This window comes from Chlamydotis macqueenii, chromosome 4, assembly GCF_036417535.1.
Source record: "Chlamydotis macqueenii isolate bChlMac1 chromosome 4, bChlMac1.mat, whole genome shotgun sequence".
NCBI classification, from domain to species: domain Eukaryota; kingdom Metazoa; phylum Chordata; class Aves; order Otidiformes; family Otididae; genus Chlamydotis; species Chlamydotis macqueenii.
The window spans coordinates 31,044,602-31,066,073 of NC_141559.1; the positions used below are offsets into that span (position 1 = coordinate 31,044,602).

Genomic DNA, 21,472 nt, shown 5'->3' on the forward strand with positions numbered 1-21,472 from the left:
AGAGTGCTAAGACAGAAGAAGTAAAGAGTCTGCCAGCTAACTCAGGACTGAGTGTTACTTACATGAAATGCTGAAGCAAGTGCACTAGAGAAAGTAATTCCAAAGGCTTCAACTAAATGAGCCATTACAACCCTGCTCATACTCTCAAATGCAAAGCCAGCACCTGAGAAAAGAGACCACTGAAGTTAGCACAAGTCCTTAAGCCAACTTCACAGGGCTTTGGATCAGGGTTTTTTTGTATACAACCACCTGCACTCATGAACTGTTCTGTTTCTTATGAATAAAACCAAGACATCACTTCTGAACATGAATAACTGTCTCTAATGGTCTGCTTTTTACTCCTTTTGCTCTCCATGTAGCAATTTGAAGATTAATCTTTCAGCTCACGCTTTTCACTCTTCTACACAGAAAAGCTCCTTGCTGCCAGGAGCAGAGGGAAAGAAGTTATCAGCTACACTCGAAAACCTCCAAATTGCAGGCTTCTCTGTAGTTGATTACTTCTCTAAGCTGCTCTGCTCCAAAAGCAAATCTCATTATTCCTTGTTTAATGATCTCATTGATCATTAAACATTGCCTTTTACTAGAGCTACAGTAACACTGGAAGGATGTTTGATTACGAATGGATAATTTATTTCAAATGCATTCATGACCCTTCTGTATACTTTTTACAAAATATCGTAAACAAAGCAATGCGATATGCATGAGCAAAGCAAGCTGCAAACGTTAGAATGTGCTTGTATTCACACAGATGGTGTTTTTAAAGTACACTCACTTTTTAAAATTTTATAGTTACATTTCAAATCAGAAAAAAAGTGATGAGGACATTAATTCACAATAAAAAATTTTCAAAAAATAAATACCTGGTATTTTCAACCCACTTCTTTGAGCAAAACTGTAAACTTAAGTTGCATTTGCCAGACCTCAAGTCTGTCTGAAGCAGAATTTCTCTGGCTGAATTTATTGCTTGCTAAAAGAGAAGGCAAATTGCTGAGCTCTATTACCTATAAATATAAAAGGTCAAGCACCTTTGCTGCATTTGCAGGTTTCTAAATACAGGCCTAATAATTAAGGGTCTTGAAAATTATGAAAGGCATCATTATTCACTTTCTACATTTTATATTAAATGTTCATTTGCTCAAGTCTGAAATAGCAGCATAACGCTGTTATTAAAAAAAAAAAAGAAAAAAGGCAGAGATTAGGTGAGGAAATTGCTATGGAAGTGCACACAACTGCTATATCTAAATTTACAGTGAAAGTCCTGGCTTCAGTGGATTTGTTCTCCTGGACACACAAGTAGATGCAGGTTACCAGTCTCAATAAGACGGTCATGTCTTGTGCAGTGCCAAAGTTGGCTCATCGTAAAAGCTGGGTTGGGATTTCCCTTCCAGCAGGGAAAAGCCTGCAGGATGGGTCATGCGCTTACTCCCATTTCAGCTCAGAGCGAGCTGGACCCTTACTGTTCCCAAAGTGAGCTGTCAGGAAATGGTTCTGCCGCAGATGTTTCTACTGACACACACGGTAAGCAAGCTTTCTCACCATAGAGACTTCTAACAAATATGGGCAAAAGCATAAGACACTGTGTCTTGCTTCAGATCTTCTGCTTAACTATTAATGCTGGGGCGCAAGGTGGAGCAGCAACTGGGAAAGATGAGGTGGGGAAAGGCTGGCCAGCCGCGAGCCAATAGCCAGAGTAATCCTGCAAAAGATCTGCCCTGTAATGTACTGATCCCGTAATAGCCTACGAATGCTCTGAAAAGGACATCTGTTGAACTAAATCTTGGATTTAATTTTAATCCCTGTGGCTTCCTCTGCATTTATCTAGGGCTTTCAAACGGAGAGGAGAGTCTCCATGCTGACCAAGAAATAAAATGTATCATTTAGTTAATGTCTTCGCATCCCTGTATAAAATGCATAGAAAGCATCCTTTTCCTGACTTGGTGACTCCATGCAATCATTGAACACACACCCGCAAAGCTGTCCAAGGAGCTTGTCTGACTGCAAGAAAACTAGGTGTTGCTCCATGACAAAAGGGCAAATTGTCAAAATACAAGTTGGTGAGTTGCAGGCTGCACTGCAGATCCCACGAAAACACCTCTGCCACAGTCCGATGGGAAGATGTCTGACCTGAACGGATGTCTCTCCATGCAGGTTTTATACATGCTTGCTGCATTTATTAGATCATTTTCTCAGCCAGTTTGTTCTCCCAGTTCTAAGGTTTCCCAAAGTTGGACAGAAGCAAAAGACACTTTAGGCAAACCGACTCATGAACAGACTGATACACAGTCCCAGCATGATGGCACACAACTCAGCAATTTTTTCATGCCATCAACAGCTGTTGCAGGCTGAAAAGGCAACAGAAATGAAGAGCTTAATCTGTAAGAAATCATCAACAGAGGGGCCTAAGGTTAAATCAGTTCAGCGCATTACTAACTTCATTATTTTAAACTTGTGAGCATAAATCACTTCCCATTTTAGGAAGTGCAGGAATTTATTTAATTGTTCACATGTGCATTGAGCAGAATCTGGCAGAGAGGAAGAATTCTTTTTTCTTCAGGAGAAGAAACCTACCTCCTGATCCTGTAAAGAGCTGTACTCATCTGAGTAATAGGTGCTTCATAAGTCCTACCGTTTGTACAGTTGTGCTTCCTGCCAGACTTTAAAGTGTTCAGAGCAGTGCCGAGGGGGAGGAATAACGCCTGCCCAGGACTCATGGCCTGTGCACGGCTTCCACTGGATGAGGATCAAGTTACCCATTCAAAAACACAAAAAGACTTGGTTCTCAGCACAGTTCTGCCACAGGTTGGAAAGCTTTGCTCCCAGTTCCACATTAAAGGTACCCCACAGGCAAAGGGAAAAAGAGCTTTTTACTGCCTCGTGATTTGTTTGAGGTATAATTGCAGTGCAAAAAACTGCTTGTCCTTCATACCAACTCAACAAAGGGAACTCTTGGAGTGAAGGTACAATTGTAACTCATTAACCATCTCACATCAAAAGCAAAAGCTAGATTACCAATGTTCTTCCTGAGGCTTTACCATGTATCATCAATGGCAACCCTACTGAAGTAGGAGGAAACTACTGTCTGTTGAAAACAGTTCCTGGAGAATACCGTCTGCTTTCCCCTTGAGAAGGTTGAGAACCAGAACCCACAACGTACTGCTATGTTCCACTCTGTGCTCCAACATTGAGTAAATTCAAACATCAAGCCACTTCTCAGTGGCTCAAAACTGCAAATATTTATAAAATAAGTTTGTTTCATATTACTTCCATTTACTTCTCTCCAAGAGCAAAGTTTTTGAGAATTGTAAATATTGCTTCAGTTTTCTGCTACTTAAATAGGAAAAAAAAAAATCTCATTTGCTTCTCTGCAACTGAAGGAACTGTCATGCTCCACAGAGGCTGCTGTATGTACAATGAACAATTAAAAACTGGTGAGATAGGGTTTTGGTTAAACTACTTTAAACTTCCCTTTTTGGGATGTACTCAAAACCACACACACCCCACCCCCCATTGACATGCTGGAAAAAAGGAATGTTAAAGCATGAATCTGCAGTCAAGGCAAGTCCAAACCCAAGGAAATGCCACCATTACGGTTGGCTTTGACAATTTGGCTCAAAACTCAGATTACACCAGTCCCAATTAGAAGACACTTTGGGCGGAGGTATTTTTTTGTAAACTTTCTCTTAGCTGTAAAGGCTACCGGTGGTTGAAAACTCAGCTGTTGACACCAGGAGAAAACATGTATTGCAGAAACAAGTTGACCTGTGGCAAATGATTAATGGTGTGAGTTACAAGGACCTGGCACCTCCTCATCCCAGGGGAGAGCACTTTGGTTAGCACTGCTCTCTGCACCTGTGAAGAACGCCCACAATCATTTATTTATACAAAGTGAATGAGGCTTCAAAGCAGATTTCTACGATACACATTAGATCTATTTCTTTGGTACCAGAAAGCTTTGCTCCAATGCTGCTGTGTTCTGGTTGCACACAAAGAGGAAAGCAAAGCACAGCAATGCTGAACAGCTTTGTGAAGGTCAAAGTACAAAGGAATTGGAAAAAGGAAAAAACAAACAAAAAAGCACAGCATCCAGGACTGATAAGAAGCAGAGTTCTAACTACTAATGTGCATTATTCATGGACAGAGTTTGCTCGAATCCTCTTTCCCCTTCTTCACTGATAATGACAAAAAAAAAAAATCTTAAATCACTTTGTTCTTTATGACAAAGGCTTGGAAGTTGTTTTTTTTTTTGGATATTTTTATTTCTTGCTCCTCTGTTTCAATGAGATTGCAGCTATTTAAAGCATTGTTCTATAATTAGATCAGATACTGTAGGGCTTCATCTTAGTTAAAAAGTCAAGACATTTATTGACTCGCTCCACACTTTTTACATTTTAAAAAAAACACCCATCATCTGACTCAGCTCCCTGGTGTCTATTTTATTATTATTATTTTTAAATGGCACGTTAAACTGTTTCTTGCCCTTGAATAGAAGCTGAAAAACTCCAGGACTCAATTTGCCGTATGAGTCCAAAAAGTCACAAAGCTTGCTTGTTATCTGAGGGAATGATGCATTTGCTTTGTGTGTGTGTGTGAGAGAGAGACGGGGCAGAGAGAGAGTCATGATGACATACTTGTCACGGGGAGTGGTTTGCATATTAATAAACAGTATATATAAGCCTCTTCCACCAAGGCTGGAACTCAGAGGGACTCCTGTGCACTGAGGAAGGGACCACGTATCACTGCACCAGAGTGAGTTCTGTTTCGGCTTTGCTTACTGCCACAGTCTGGCTCCTCTCTTTCCCCTTTCTTCTTCTAATCCTATTCTGCCCTCCCTAGGGCTACTGTTATACCGGCTGTGTCGGGGTTAGTCTCGCCAAATTACGCTACATGTAGAGCAAGTACTGAGAGAATTTCACTTTTAGAGTTTTGTTAGGTTTATTCAATGTGAGTCTCTGGTGCTACCGGCAGAGAGAGGGATAACCATGAGCTCTACGCAGCAGCTGCAAGTGTAACTCCAGTATTCCATCTATATACCTTCTTTGCTGCTTTTCAGGCATCTTTAAACTGCCTGCTGTATTTAAGACATCTGTACAATTGCATGCACTGCTACAATCAGACTTCATAAATTATGAACTGCTTTTCTAGAGGCTAAAAGGCAGATCACCAGCGGGCTGTTACAGCAAGCCCCCGTTTCCCACCAGTGCCTGATGCTCTCAGTACTGAGCTACTTTGATTATCAGGGTACATGTCAAAAAGACGTTTTCCAAAGAAAAGACAACCTCATCAACATAGCAGCAAAAAGTTGGTGTGGGGAAGCTCCTGGCATTCTGCAGGGAATTTTCAGTAAGTGAAAAACCATTTCGAGACAATATTCTGTTAGATATAAAGGCTGACTTATATGCATTCACTTATGTAACCAAGGCAAATCTAGGCTAATGTCAGAGGAATTAGATTAATATTAAGCAGCACCAACCAATTCCTCTAGTACATTTTTTGCACTATTCTGTCCATTTTCCAAATTCAGGTCTTCTGGTTCACCAGTGGATTAACATACCCTTGTCCTAATTCTCACCATTATTTATCTCCTGCATTGGCTTCCACTTGCTCAATTTTTCTTCTTATCAAAACTCACGAAGGTTTTTTGCTGTTGATTTTTGTCTTTTACTTCAAAATGATACTCTGAATCACTGTTCAGGATTTTTTTTTCCTTTAAATTCTAACTGCCATTTGCCTGTGTGCATAAACGTCCTGCACACATTTCTTCTCTTAAAAGCCATCCTTTATTCACTGCTCATTTCAAACTTTCCAAGCAAACAAACCGTAGCTATAAAGTATTTTTCCTGGACTTATATGCTCCTTAGAACTGTTTGTAAACACTGGTACTTTCATACTCAAAAGTTGCAACTTTTGTAAAGCAAAAAAAAAAAAAATAGACACAGAGGTCCTTTGTAAGTTTACTTTTGTTTATTCTTTTGTTTTCTTTAATCAAAAATAGAATCCACCTCTTCCTAAAAATGTGTACATAGTGTGAATTATTCCCTGCCGCAGACGCACGCATGCCCAGACACACAATCAAATCTATTTGGATAGAAATAAGACTGAAGCTCTCCAAATTTTAAACCAAAAATATACACAAAGTAATTCTGAGAGTTCTGGGTTTGTGCACATGCAAGCATGTTAACCAGTCGTCTTCAGTGTAGCACACTCCTGTGCCACTGACGAACATATTCTGCTGCTCTAAGGGCTCTAAGGGTTTGCTCTTAAGATTTTTTGGTTGCTGTCTGCCATACCCCACCTTCTTCTAAGCAGTTAGAAAGCAGAAGTAATTGAAGATGGCACTCACTTTCAAAATACCTTTGATCAAAATCTCACCAGTAAGTAATTACACTGCCTAGGAGCCATTGACATATTGCTGGTGTTGGATAAGCAAGTGGCATGCCATGCCACTAAAAGCTACACTTGCTCACATCAGCTGAAGACTTATCACATACACTGCAAATCTCAAACAGGTGAATTTTTCACCCTTTTGCCAGTTAGTCCAAAAGGGGGGGGGGGGGGGGGGGCGGAAGAAGGAAAAAAAAATAATCTGCCAAATCCCACATATACATTTTAAAGTGCCATCATTTTGAAGAACCGCACTTATCTAGAGTCAATCTGCTAAAATTCCCATAAAATAAGGTACAATGAACTGAAAAAAAATTGCTTAATTTTGCACCTCTTCAGAAGTAACTTAAAATGTTGCTGGAATGACTCTGTAAAGCTTGAGCATGAAATAGGATAGAAAAGAAAACACATCTACACCTCTGTAACTGTATGCCTCATGTAAACAAACTTTTTTTTTTGTGCCAGGGTACCATGGGGCAGGGCAGGAAACCCACAGCAATGGGCACTGCCCCACTGCCAGACTCTGCCTGGAGTTTCCATGAACAAAGGCAAAATCAGCTGCAAACTGCTGCTCAGAAAGCACTTCTTAAGCACAGAGACAAATAGGTTAAGGTTTTACCAAGCAGTTTGTGACTATAACTCACGCGGCCTTGGATGTTTACCACTTATGGCCAATCTAGGTGCTCCCCAGGCTTTTGGCCAGATGTTGCGCAAGGCTGTAGGTCTACGCTTGCCAGCGTTGGTCCTCTCAAGAAGATTGGCAGTGTCTGAAGAGCACTTCAGCGAGGTCCTGGGTCTCCTCAGGCTCACTTTGGCTGTGCAAACAATTTCAAAATATCTGAAACACACGAGATCCGTGCCCCAACCCACTTTGCTGGTGCCTCCTGGGCAAGGTGGTATGTGCCAGGTACCCCAGAGCAGGAGGACACCAGGAATTTGTGACCATGAGACCTGGTGGGTGGTGCTGGAAAACTTTGCAAAGTGAATACAACCTTGCCTGGTCTCACATGGGCTGGCTATAGGGAACATGTATTGTACTGAATAACCTACCTAATTATTTTTCTTCCGTATCTCCAATATTGTTTATTTTTGGCAAGTTGTACAGTGGATTCACAACATGCGGCAGTTCAAGAGCAAAGTAATTTAGATTAGCGGAGGAAGGACTTGGCATTTGCACTCCCCCTTGTACATATACACACACGTACACATGCCTGGGATAGGAAAAAAAGCTCATTTTTCTCACATCCAAGGAAAGATGCTAGGTGGCAAGACAGTTGTTCTACAAATTACTGTACTGGACAAGCTTGAGAGTTTAGGAAATGAACCTGAAATCATCCTGGCAAAACCAGCAGCTGTCTTCGGAGAGGTGACTAAACCACTTAACACAGAGCAATGTGACTCACAACTGTGCTCTTGCTTTGTAGGGATATTCTGAGGGGGTGCTGATTTATCTGAAGACTTCAGAGACAGATGTAAGGCATGAATTTTACAGGAATGACTGGTGTTGGCAAGAATTAAGATTATTTAGGCTTTTCTTCTACCACAAAACGCTTCAGGGAATTCTTAAAACATCTGATGAGGAAATAATAGACTTAAATAGTCTCTCCTCTCCTGAGAAATTTTCCTAACCACTCCTTAGTCTGCATCTTTCCTGAGATCTCTCCTTTTGCAATTTTATTTACCAGTATTTTGTGGTCTCAGATGTGCAATCTATTCATTTTACATTCATTGCAGCTTGGGACCAGGCTGCACAAAACAATTTAAAAAGTTATTTACATAAAACTGAGGCCAAGTAGCTGCAAATCAAAAGACTGAGGATCGGACAGAAAGCAAAGTCATCACAGATGCTTAGGCCCTAAACTGAAGAGCCTGGCACATGAGACAGCAGCATGTTGCCGAGGCAGCCCAGCGAAGTCCTGTCCATCCCACCTCTCTGCCTCCTTGTACCTGCTGACATGCAAGCGCTCACTTATTCACTTCAGTTAAAATTAATGGGGTGAACTTCAAATATCTGAATTGTTATCATTTTGACAGCAGTTGCCTGAGGGGCAGTCACATGAAGAGCAGCAGCTACAAAGTCACTTGGAGAAACCCAGTGGACCCTGGTATTCTCCTTCAACAACAGGCTTGACAGTGACTATCCAATTCACTGTCCAGTCACACTGGACCCACCTTCAAAAAACTCTCAGAATAAGTATTTTTCTAACCCTCCTCTTTCACCGAGACATGTTTTTTTCCCCTATATTCTTGAAGGATTTTTCTAGAGCTCCAATTTCTCACACCAGCAAACCAAACTTGGAGCTTCCTTGGACAGATGATTGCTTTAAGCTCTCCTACAGCCTTTTTTTTAAACCCACACATTGACAGATCAGGCTTTCAAAAGCCCTCACTCACACAGCAGAGCCTTACTACTATCAGGTCACTTAACATACACACATCATCAGTAATCCTCAATAATCCTGCAGCAATGCCTTAAAAACTTTTCTCATCTTAGGAGGCTAATTTCTACCACAGGTTTCAAATACACATCAAATTAAAATGTTTATTTTCTACAACTGGGTTGGAGCAGGAAAAGAGACTGACACTTTTCAGAGAGAGAGTTTATGGCAAACTGAGAGCTGGCAAGAATTAGACAGAATTACTCAAAGCTTTTCATTTTAGTCTGTGTCAAAACACAGACTGCTGTGGAAATCTTCCATTGGAAGATTTCTCCCCCCCCCCCTTTTTTTTTTTCTGAGGAAAGGCAAAAGTTATTGTCTTAGCATTACTTACACGCAGATAAACAGCTTGGATTAAGCCAGTGCCTTCAGGAGGCAGAGTTGCCAGCCTTCCCCACAGACAGGAAGTCAGAAAGGCGATGCAGCTGCTGGTTCTTGCTGGCAGAGACTGACTTCTCACTATCAAACTGTTTTATCTCCAAAACCAGCCTATATATAACTGTTTCTGTCTGATTTCAACTCTGAATTTAGGTATGAAATATAAACACCAAAAGCCTTTAGAGATAATAATTTTTCACCTAAAGGAAAAAAATTCAGGCATTCCTGCAGCAACTCATTTGACCAGCAACTAGGAGGGGACCTGCACCTCGCACTGGAGGCAGAGCAAGGCTGCTTTCCAGCTGGCTCCTGCCTCAGCGTTGCTCAAGCAGAAGATAACCAAGCACGCCTTCCCCCAAATCTTTCTGACTATTATGTCGGGTTGGTTAAATGAAGCGGAAAAATATTGGATACGGACATTTTCTATATTTCCTACCTTCCTAAAACTGCAAAGTGCATTTTGGAAGCTTTTCTTTACTTGCCTTCTACAATAACTATTTCAGTCTTATGTCTCTGGTTCCTTCCTCTGAAAACTGAAAATTTAAAATACTAAGGCAGGAAGACTCACTTGGACAGAGAAAATTATTTTTAATTGAGGAAGGAGAAAGCTGCTTTAATATTGTGCTCCCCAGTTACAGGGATGATGAATTCACGTATCTGAGGAGGACAATAAGCAAGAAAAGCAAAACTGAACTTAGTATTCCTAATGTTTCTCAGGTGAAATAAGGCAGAGTAAGTCTCTTTCCTCGTTACAAATTTTTCTTTGTAGTCCATAAAGTAACACAACTCTCCCCAACCCCTAAGAAACAGAACCAAAAATCTGTGTTTCATACTTGGATAGGTCACTCCTGAGATAATAGCCTAAGGAAAAACTCTTCTTTAACGTGCAAAGACTCCTTTGTATATACAAAGGAAAAAGCCCATAGACCCAGCCAGCTTCTCTCCTTTCCCTTTCTAAATTGAGCTTCTTAATTGACATTAGCACTACTGGGCCCTGTGTCTGGGAGTAATGAAGAGGAGGAATAGTTTTCCCTTTGAAATCCCAGTGTTACCGTCAATGGAAAATGTTCAGCTGATACTGGTTATAAGACCTTCAAGCTGTATACGTGGCATGGTGCGCCTAAGACATCACAGAAATACAGGAGTAAATATATGAATTGGCTGAAATTACAGTTCCCCCTCCAATCTAGCAGAATACTCAAATCAGGCTGTTGGGTATGCATCTATTTCAAACCTACTCATCTAATTTCCAGGCCAACTTGGCAGAAACACTTTGTAAAGAAATAGGAACTGCTTTAAAAGGAGTACTAAGAACAAAAAGAAAGAAAAATGTGCACCAAGCTTTCCAGCTTTGGCTAGATTATTGCTTAGAGAGGGCACGCACTCTGTTTCACAGTTCATAAAGCAGGATACTTCTTGGCAAAAAGAAGTCCAGAGGTCCAGCCTGCTCTCCCACTGGCCCATGACAGGCCCGGAGTTCACAGAGACAGTCCTAAGTGGTATTAGCACAGGGCAATGAAACGGAGCTCCCTCAAGGACCACGTCTTGGTCTGGCTGCAATTCAAGCGAGGCTGATGATACCAGGCAGCCAAGCCCTCACTCCAACTCCCACTTTTTGGCAGGCCCACAGCCGGGGAAGCATTGTGTCAGGTGCTAGCTGTGGTGCTTTCCATAAGTGACTCCTAAATTAATGAAGAACCCTCATGTTAAATAAATATACATTCGGTGTAATGCGTCATCTCTTCCAGGCAGACAGTTTGAGTCCCACATTTTCTGAAATACCCAGATGAACCTTAACCCTGCCCTACTGGTCTTCGCTGGAAAGAACAGCTGGGCTTTTTAAAATCCTCTAACAGTGATAAAACCTTAAGGCAAGAAAACCCTTGATTTCTCACAGTGCAAAGTACAACTAAAAAGGACTTTGCACCACGAGGTCATTTGTCAGACTTTGGATGGATGTGAACAAATAGCTCAACTTAGCTGGTTTCTCTCCTTCTGCCCCCAGCTCAGGGAAAAGCTTTCTGCTGCTTGTCACCTCAAGTGCTAATAACCTTATCCAAGAAAATGAAACAAAGTGCTGCTTTTTGGGTTTGTTTTGGTTTTTTTTTTCTGAACATACTGAGTATCTGCTTTCAGGTTTTGGTGTCTGTTACTAGCCTGAGGAATATTTCCTTGTATTACTTTGAGGGCTGGATTTTCCAAAACAGAGATGAAACATTGGTCCTCTACAAAGGTCAGTGGAGTTTTGGGGTTCACTTTCACATGGTGAAGGCTCAGGCTGGGCGTGGAGCACTCCCCACCGGCTGACAGAGATAGCCTGCCCTGGGTTGCATGGGGTACGCACCTGAAACAGAGCAGGGACACATATGCTATGCAGGAGTATTGCATACCTTGCGGACACCAGGGCTGTTTGCTTCTGTATCCTTCCAGTACGCTCATATAGTTTCCAGTCTGCCAGTGCTTTTTCTCTTCTGTACTAGTGCTATCTGAAATTCAGCATTTTAGTTCTCAGAGAATGACGATGATGCCTTCCTGGGCTCTGGGTTTTCAAGCTAATCTTGCTTGAAGTTTTCAAATTGATTGCTTGGTCCTGCTTCAATTGTGTTGCAGTTTTGTTCCAGTTTGAAATTTGTCCTAAGATGCCCAAGACGCTTGTAACTTCAACCTGAATTTTGACTCATGAGTAACATGGAGGATGCCACCTTTTACACATATTTGACCTTCTCTCAGATTTTCTGTTTGAGTTTGTCACTGAGTGGTTCCAAAAGTTGAATTTAATCATGAGATCCACTAATCTTCTGTTTAAAGGTATGTTAAAGCCAGTTAAGCTGGCTTTAAAAAGTCGCAGAGGAAAGCTAGAAAATCAGCTAAGCAGGTCAACAACTTTAAAGTATTAAAGCTAATGTAATAGTACATTTAGACTAGTTGAGTTCACTGCTTTGAAAGTTGCATGCAATAAAACCGGGGCTGAGGTTTCCTCACGTACTGACTGTCAATGTAGGTCAGGACAGGTGTACAAGTGCGACCCGGCCATGTATTCATGACCTTAGAAATTGAAAAAACACTGCTTAGATGGCAGATTTATTGGCAGAAGGTAAATCAGTTCTCTCCTGTGTTTATACATACTTGGCTTTGCAACAAACTCACCCAGACAGATTTAATAGCACAAAGCAGGTGGCTAAATGTTTGCAAGGCTGGGCACTAAGGTCCTCCCCTCTCCAAGGTTTTCCAGTGCTTTTAAGCCATGACTAAAGCTAAAAAAAAAGAAAAATAATAGTTTTAAAGATTCCTCTGCCCTCCCCAATAAAAACAAAAGTATAAACGTAAAGATCTAAGATAGACCTTTTTCCCTAGAAGTATAATTTTCAATCATTTAATAACTTGGGACATTTTAAAATTTGTTTTAATTTGTTCCTCATTATGCATTCCTTTACCAAACACACTGGGAGAATGGGGTAAAGGAGGATAAGGAAAAAACCCAACAACTTACTTTGTACGTTTGGCAAAAGCTATTCTGAACACAACCATTTCTTTCTGTTAGAAACCTATGTGAACTTGTTTAGGAAGCACTACTCCTGACATTTCACAATGAATACAAATAAAAAATAAAACCTACAAACATTTACAAAAACATGCTTACAATAAAGCTATAGAGGCCTTTAAAATGTCAAGTATTTTTTTTTTTTTGTAAACTCCTTGTAGGCTCTTTGTAGGGTTGGGTTTTTTTTGTTCATAGATGGAAAAAAATTCATAAGCTTAAGTGTGCATCAGCACTGCAAATATTTGATTACTCCTTACAGTGCATTCATTAGAAATTTGTTTAGCTTTGTTTTAGACATTTCAAACAATAGTTTCCACTACTTCCTTGACAGACCAAAATATTCCACAATCTGCCACAACAGCCAGAAAGGCTTCCTGATCTTCAGCCAAAATTCTCTTTTCTTTACATCATCTCACTACTCCTGATTATACACGTCTTTGTATACAAAGCTCTCTCCCACAGTAAGAATTAGACTCTTTCAAAATACTCGCCACCAGAAATGTTACGCTTCACTCATCTCCAGCCCATTCTCTATATAGCTGTCTACTACCTTCCTCATGACCGTACCTTAAAATCTTGTGCTTTTAAATGCCTTCCAGCTGTCGACTGCTTTCCACTAAGGCAGGCTAGAAGTAGCTGAAACACTGGAGCCATGTGTGAGCCATGTATAAGTCCAGGGCACTGGAACTTCTGTTGCTGTTTTTTAAAAAGGCTCTGTGGACACCCCTACAGAAGGGAAGATGACACTGCATGAGTTTGGCCTCTTAAAGGTTATATCTTCTCCAAATGCAGACTGAATCAGTAGTATTCACTTGCCTCTAAAAATATTGTAAAGTAAGAATCAAGTGGGGTTTTTTTTTGCCTTTTACCACCAAATCACTAAGTCATGTCTAATTTGAACCTGAGATAACACATGCTCTTTTAAAGATGCCATTCCTTGCTCTCAAATGACCACACAAAATCAGAAGCAGGGATAAATGGCGGGGGGGGGGCGAAATAAGCACTACAATCTCATCCTCTCTTCTTACATTAACTTTGTAGACATATAATCCAAACTTGGCCGGCATAAATAAATAATAAATTATAATATATAGTATGATTATATAAGCAAAATAAACCATAATAAGTAATAAAGCTGGGCACAGAATTTGAAAACAGAGTAGCAAAGTTTTGCCACTTACCTAAAACATGCTTGAAAAATTTTGAATTGTCAGAATTTCTCTCTTTAGAGAAATAAACAGTTATACCCGTAATCTGCGAGCTGCATTTTTCAAGCAGCAGACAAGCATATTTTCTGGTAGTCAATACATCTAGAAAACTAATCACATCCTAACATAACTGATTTTGCTTGCAGCTTCCCTCTTTTATACAGTGCAAAGGAACATCCTAGCTTGCCTTAAGAAAAAGAACTGTAGCAGTGTCTTTGCTTTGAAGCACTTGTAGATCTCTCCATTGGTAACTCTGTCTCTGCTCTCGCTTCTCTGCTGGCCATCAGCTGTGAAAACCCTCCATTTACTAATAATCTTTTCTGACTCTGCTGCGTGCTGTAGGGGAACAGGTAACTTTCACAACAAATTAAGCAGCCTCCAGTGTGCTCGCTTGCTGTGAATTTTTTTTTTGCCTTTGCTACTCTGAGGACAGAAAGTAGATGTTTTGACTTTTGAAGAGAAAGTGGCAAAGGCAGTTTGCTCTTTTCAGGCTGAGTTAAATATAAGCTTTCCCAGTTTCTGAACAAAGAGCCTCTCCCTCTAAAGTGAAAGCTGATGATACATCTGCCCTCAAGCATATGTTTTCAAAGGCAAGATGACAAAATAGGAGGTTGTTTCTATTGCAAGGTTATGTAGTAGCACTCACTCACTAAAAAAAAAATGTTCCCTTTCTCCCTTTCTTTCCTAGTGCAGATGATCTGTGTTGCATGCTTTATTACTGACATTCTGAATCTGATGGATGTTAAAGAATGGTAAATGACATGCAAAGTCTACTTTAAGGCAAGAATGAAAAAGGATTTTTCTTTGGGTGAGGAGGTGGATGGTTGTTCTAGTTTTCTTTAGCCAGTACATTTAAACCTCAGCTGAGCTCGTAGATCTCTCTTATTAAGGTGCTATGTGTGCAAAGTTTAAAAGCTTACTTTTGGTTGAAAGCAGCCTTAGCTGTTCACTTTTCCTGCATCGTCCTGGTTGTACAATCAAACTCATGAGTATCTTCTTTTGTTGCCTGTTAGACCAAGAAAAAAATAGAGCCTTCCTGCTGCATGATTCCTAACTAGAACTGAAGCAACAAAATCACATGAAAACCTAACAGTCATTTCAAGTTTTCTTTTGGCTTCTGTACAAGAAACTGAGAATTTGATGATGATTTTCTCAAAACAACAGTGTAGACTAGTTTCCATAGCAAATTTTCCATCTGAAATAACTTGGGTCAATTGCCTGCTCAACAAGGGTAATAGTTAACGAGAAAAATCACAACAGTTTGGCAATTCTCATGATTTGATCTTGGATTAATAAGCCTCCATAAGCAAGAGGCTGAGCAGGGGAGGCTTGAACAAAATTGCTGCCAAGACAGCAACTATCTTCTGTTACACTATATGATTTTAGATTTGCACTCTGAAGAACACTTTAGAAAAAATGGCCTGAGTTCGGAGTCACAAGAAAAAGAAATGAAAGCTGAAAGCTGTTAACATGTCTGAAAAAATCAAGCCATCTTTCTGGAGATACACAAGGAGGAACTGCAGGTTTAACTGTCATTGTCCATGTCTGAATATTGTGGCTGACAAATGCAAACCGAAACGGTGTGACTAATGCAATGATTGCAAAGTACAATACGTCATGGCTTAGTGTAATATGTCCTTTGCATTGTACAAGCACGTCTTTCAAAACCAAGCATATGGTGCACTTTTGTAAAAAGGAGTTCAGTTACTCATATCTAAAGCAACAAGGTGTCTTTCCTTTCAGGCATCCAGCATGCCACAATACAAGCTGACATACTTCAATCTGCGAGGACGAGCAGAAATCAGCCGCTACCTGTTTGCCTATTCAGGCAAGAAGTATGAAGACCACAGGATAGAAGCAGCAGACTGGCCTAAAATCAAACCAAGTAAGTAGCATGGGATCTTATATCCAAAGCTCTGCTAGGAATGCTGTCAAAAAGCAAAGCAATTGAAGAGGTACCTATATGTTTCCGGAGCAAAAATAGATTTAATTTCTGGCTTTAATTAAGCCTATGGGAATTTTATTGTCTAGACAGCCAAAATGTCATTCCTGATGCTCTCACAGAAGTCCAGATCCAAATCTTCAGACAATCTAAAATTACTTACCTGCTGTCATCCAGCTGAGCTTTTACTCCTTATCAATTCAGTTCAGCTTTTGTCTGCCTAAAGCTGACCAAATGCATGCCAATCTTCTCAGCTTCTTTGGAGGACATGATCTCAAAGACCACACCACTGCCTTCACCCTGGTTTTAGAAAGCCAAATTGGAAATAAGTGTCAAGAAGGGCATTCCTTTGCAACCAGAAAGGTCTTCAGAGAGGGAGAGTGAGAAGAGAAAACAAAAGAAACCAGTTGATATAGCAAAGAGAAAACAAAAGGATCAAAAGATGTGCTAGAAAAGAATTGTTCCTCAGAACAAGCTCTACCAGCTCTTCCAAGAGGACTCTGCAGGCTACTGTACCCCATCTATTTCCTGTTTTTTAGTTAAAGTAACCTCCTTCCAGTTATTAAAGCTACTTGTTATTTCTGTTCATTAAATTAGCCTCAGTTCAGTTGAAACAGATCTTGTATTTGGAGACTGGGACATTAAATCAGATATATTTGTCTCTTCATTTCATGGATTTGGCCTGTGTTTTGCTACACAGGCTATGACTTTTCACATCCAGAATGAAGAATAATGCCTTTAGTTTGGGGAAAAGGCACAACTAATGCACAAGGTGATTTCTGTTAATCAAGTAAAGTTTCTTGATAGGCTTTCACACCATTTAATAAGCCCAGCCAGTGGGCTACCAAGTTCTTGTAGAGTAGTTAAATTTGGTCTTTCCCATACGTTCGCAGTGACTTGAATGAGAAATACTGAAGCACTGCTCTCTCCAAGTGGCAACTGAAGACACCTGTGGTGATCAAATGTAGAAAACAGGGGCTAACAACCGACACACAGGAGTGTAAATGAAGCAGTGGAAACAGAATATTTTCAGTTAGGCATGACTGACTTCATAAACTTTTTCTTTGTAAGAACTTAAGCCCGTTGACCATGTGGTACAGCTTATTTTTCTCCCCACTCGGGACCAAACTACACAGTTTTTCACTTACTTTCCCCAGCCTCCAAGAGAATGGAGGAGAAAAAATGTAACAAAAAGCTCAAGGTTTGAGATAAGGACAGGGAGAGATCATTCAAGTAACTGTTATGGGCAAAACAGACTCGACTTGGGGAAAACTATTCATTTATTATTAAAACCAAAGCAGGATAATGAGAAAAAGAACAAAAATCCCACAACCTCCCCCCACCCCTCCCTCTTCCTAGGCTTAACTTCATTTCAATTATCTCTACCTCCTTCTCTGCCTCCAAGCAGCAGAGGGGGGAAGAGGGAATGGGGATTACAGCCAGTTCATCACTTGTCATTTTCCAGTGCTCCTTCCTCCTCGGGGGAAGAACTCCTCACATTCCTCCCCTGCTCCAGAGTGGGGTCCCACCCACAGGCCACAGTCCTTCATTAAACTGCTCCGGTGTGGGTAATTTCTTCCATAGGGTGCAGTCTGCCACAGCCTCCTTCAGGCATCCACCTTCCCCAATGTGGGGTCTTCCCTGGGCTGGAGGTGGATCTCTGCTCCTCTGTGGGCCTCCATGGGCTGCAGGGGGACAGCCGGCCTCACCATGGGCTGCACCACAGGCTGCAGGGGAATCTTGGCCAGGAGCCACATTACTCCTCTCCCTCCTTCTTCACTGACCTTGGTGTCTGCAGCCATTCCTCTCACAAGAAATTCTTCACCACAGGCAGGCAGACGCCTCTCAGGTTCTCTTCACATCTCATCTCCTCTCCACTTCTTGCAGCCAGGCTGGGCCGAGTGGGACCCAGTTGACCACCTGGCGGGAGGCCAGAGGGTGAGGCCTGCAAGGCCCACAAGGCTCACGCCTCCCCCTCTCTGCCCTCACTTCTGCTTATTCACTCCTTCCCTTTTTTAAAAAATTGATTTTCCCCTTCTTAAATATGTTATCACAGAGGTGTTATCAATTGGCTCGGCCCTGGCCAGCAGCGGGTCTGCCTTAGACCCAGCTGAGTCTACCGGACAAAGGGGAAACTTCTAGCAGGAGCTGCCACTGTAGCCCCCCTGCAAACAAAAGCAGCACACACTGCAATTTCCAGGGCAGCAGGGCAGAAACTAAAGGTGAAACTGAGGATTCAAATGAACTGAGGAAAGCTCTGCATAGGCTTTTTTCATACTTAACTACCACGTATTCACATGTACACACACCCTCTTATGTCCTGAAAAAAAGTTCAGAGAATATTAGCAACGTGTAATTCTATGTAGAGATTTGCATACTGCTTTTTAAGTAAGACAAATTAAAAAGACAAATCCTAAGTAGTGAGTTAAAGGCTACAGAGGCATTCATATCCTAGGACAAGATGTTCCAACAGCAGATCTGTCAGACAAGGTAAAGACGTTGCATCTCTCTTTGAATAGTGTTTATGTCTCCAACATCTGAGCCAGCACAAGAAACAGTGCAGGAAAATCCTTCCCATGCTTTTCTTCAGGTTCATCATGAACCTTCCAATGAATCTTTATATGTACGGTACTTGTTCACTACAGCGTATGCTCAACCGCAACACCGTTACCCCCAAAACACTGGGAGTAGAAGCACCCAAAAATCCTAAGCCATACAGTTTGTAGCTGTACCTACTGCATTAATGAATGTTAGTAAAGTCATTTAACTTTTGGATGTCTTTGTTTCTCATTCTGTGATGTGAAAAGTTTTTTAGCAGCTGTACTAAGGCTTAATTAAGATTTTTCTTTTTTCCTGCATAATGGGCTTTCATACCAGCCTCTACTATGACTGATCCCTGGATGAAATTCCAAAGGAGATAAGAAGTTTAGTAAAATATGTGAGCTGCTTCTTTCAGATTTGTGAAATCATCTGTGCAAAATTTATGCTGGCCTAAGTGTTCTTTGAATTTCAGGCTTCTGTAAACACTCTGTCAGTCAGTAGATGTGAACTGGACTGTATCGTGCTAATTGACCAGGAGAACATACAACTACAAAGAAATAGTTGGATGCATGTCTGAAAATGCTATTACATCTCAAGACCAGGATGCTAAACTTTGCTTCTGGAAGGCTCCCTGAATCCTAGCTTAAGCACCAATGTAACGGTGGCATTTGCCACTAGTGGCATCTGCATTGCAGACAATAGGCAGGTTAGTCAAATAAAACAGGAGTAAAGGTATCTTGTTTGTATGCATAACAATGTAATGCTGCTAAGGAAATTGCCTGGAGATCAACTAACTGATGACTACCTCCTCCTCCTCCTCCTCCTCCTCCTTTGTGAAGCAATAGTTACTCATGGTATTTCCAGACAAAGTAATCTCCCACGGGCAAATCATTCAGCAAAACTCTAAATAAAAGGCAGCAACAGAGATTCGCAGCAAACAGCCTTACACTGTACGAGACCAATAGCCACTGCCTCAGTGTGCTCTGAGGTACCTGAACACTGACTTTGCGGGCCATGACTCAACGCAAGAAATGGTTGCCTCCGAGCTAGTGACTAGGTCATATAGTGTTTGTGTGTCTTAACTCTACAATGATATTGCATACAGCAGAGATGCACCATTCACCATGAGGAAAACAAACCATTCGCATTCTCTACTATCCTTGATTTTCAAAATATGCCTTAGCTCCCTCTGTGGAAGTAGGGATTGAAGAGGAAAAAGCACCAGACCTTAGGGAAGCAGGCAACAGGATCCTTGCCAAAAAATTTCAGTTACTGCTGTGTTCAGCGGTAAATATGAAATGAGGGGATCCATCCAGTGCACTGTGCATACAAAGGCATAGTTCACTCTTCTGAGAGATCTTCTACACTACTGCCATCCATATTCTGTATTCAGATCTTTCTTTTGAAGCTCAGGATTTTTTTTTTTCTGTCATTTTGCCTGGATTGGCTCTAGTTAAAGAAGAAAAGAGTCGGTCTCATCCTGGTGAAAACCAAAGGGTGGTTAGTGTTTAGCAATGATAAGGGAATTACAGCACACTTGCATACACCATGTTTGCATTTACCTACTTGTCTATGAAAGATCTGAAACTAGTTTTGACTGCAGAGTCTGCAAGCACAATATTATGTCCGTCTTTTTTAAAATTTCAAGTATTCTGAAATAAAGTAAAGAAAAAATACTTAGGGAAGAAGTTTGGACAAGGAGAGCACTTCGTGTTTCTTGAGCTAAAAAGGGAACAAATCAAAGAATTCAAGTTTGTCTAAGAGCACAAGGAGTCACATCTCTGCACAGAGGATACTTTTGCTTCATCGATTTTCACAAAATTAAAGTAAGGTTTTACAACAAACACCAACTTCCCAGCCAAATCACCATATCATATAAACCAGAAAATACTGTCATTATTCTGAAAAAAATACTTATTTCTTACTTCTCCTGTAAAATTTATGGGAAAACAGAAAATTTGTGCATTGAGATTAGTGTGCAGAAAGGCAATTTAGAAAGCAGACTAGCAGCTGCTGCAAGTTTAATTTTGACCTGAACTGAAAAGTATGATGTTTTTTGTTGTTTGTTTTGGCATTTTTCATGTAGCTTCCCCCAGGAAGCTGTCATCTTAATGGTCTTTCAGGCAAATAAGGAAATACTCTATCCTAGAAATACTGTCTCACTTCCTTTTGTTTACACCTAAGTGGTGCTTATTTTTGTATGAGGAGGCATATCATAACATAAAAAGTTATGTCATTTAGTTTATACACTCTGAAATTAAAATTTCTATATCTCAACATTTCGTTTTTTTCCCTTCTGTCACTAATCAGATCGTCTTTGGTAAACTTTCCAGTTGCTAATTTCAGGCAAGGATTGTAGTTTGTAATAGTTGTTTATAATATAAACAAGCTTAAGCAAGCTAGTATGTAAGTATTAGCGTTGACTAGATTTAGCATAGAATTTTTAAAAACAGATTAATATCAAGTAGAAGTTTTATGTGGCCCTTCACTCTGTGTAAGTCTATAATTATTTAAATAAGTAAACAAATTCACATTTTACGTTTCCTTTTGAATAGACTTTGACTTGACCATGCCATTATTTAAACCATAGTCAATACCAAAGTCTATACACTGTCACATAACAGACTCATTCAAGATTTGTATTGCCACATAACAGACTCCAAAAACATCATTGCACTGACATAAGTCATGATATAGCAGAAAATCCACTGTAATGATGCACAAAGTTACGATCTCCTTGAGATACTAGGCTAGCATGCAGTAACAGGTTTTGTTCTGTGGCTCATTCAGGGAATTTGAAGCAATGGTAATTACACAGACTTTTATCGTCAGAGCAAAGGATGTTTCCATTGCACTGACAGCTGTAAACGTCCCATAAACTGTTTAGGAGAGGTGAAATAGTGCTTGAAAGGTCCTCAGGAAATTTGACAGACTAATTATTGCACTGAAAATACTTCCAGGATAATGGATAAATCTTGAGAGGCACCTGACAGCTGACAAGAACTCCTGAAGGGAGGAGTCGTCCTCTTTCCTGAGTGACTTG

General features: G+C 40.7%; 1 protein-coding gene across 1 annotated transcript in view; it reads left to right on the plus strand.

Annotated features, from left to right (window-relative positions):
• The first annotated feature begins 4,678 nt into the window (after positions 1-4,678).
• HPGDS (hematopoietic prostaglandin D synthase) overlaps positions 4,679-21,472 on the plus strand; it is a 28,205-nt gene continuing 11,411 nt past the window's right edge. The window contains exons 1-2 of the mRNA XM_086746280.1: positions 4,679-4,746; positions 15,690-15,831. Of these exons, the coding sequence (XP_086602406.1) occupies positions 15,699-15,831 (133 nt within the window). The 5' untranslated portion in view covers positions 4,679-4,746; positions 15,690-15,698. The remainder of the gene's footprint in view (positions 4,747-15,689; positions 15,832-21,472) is intronic.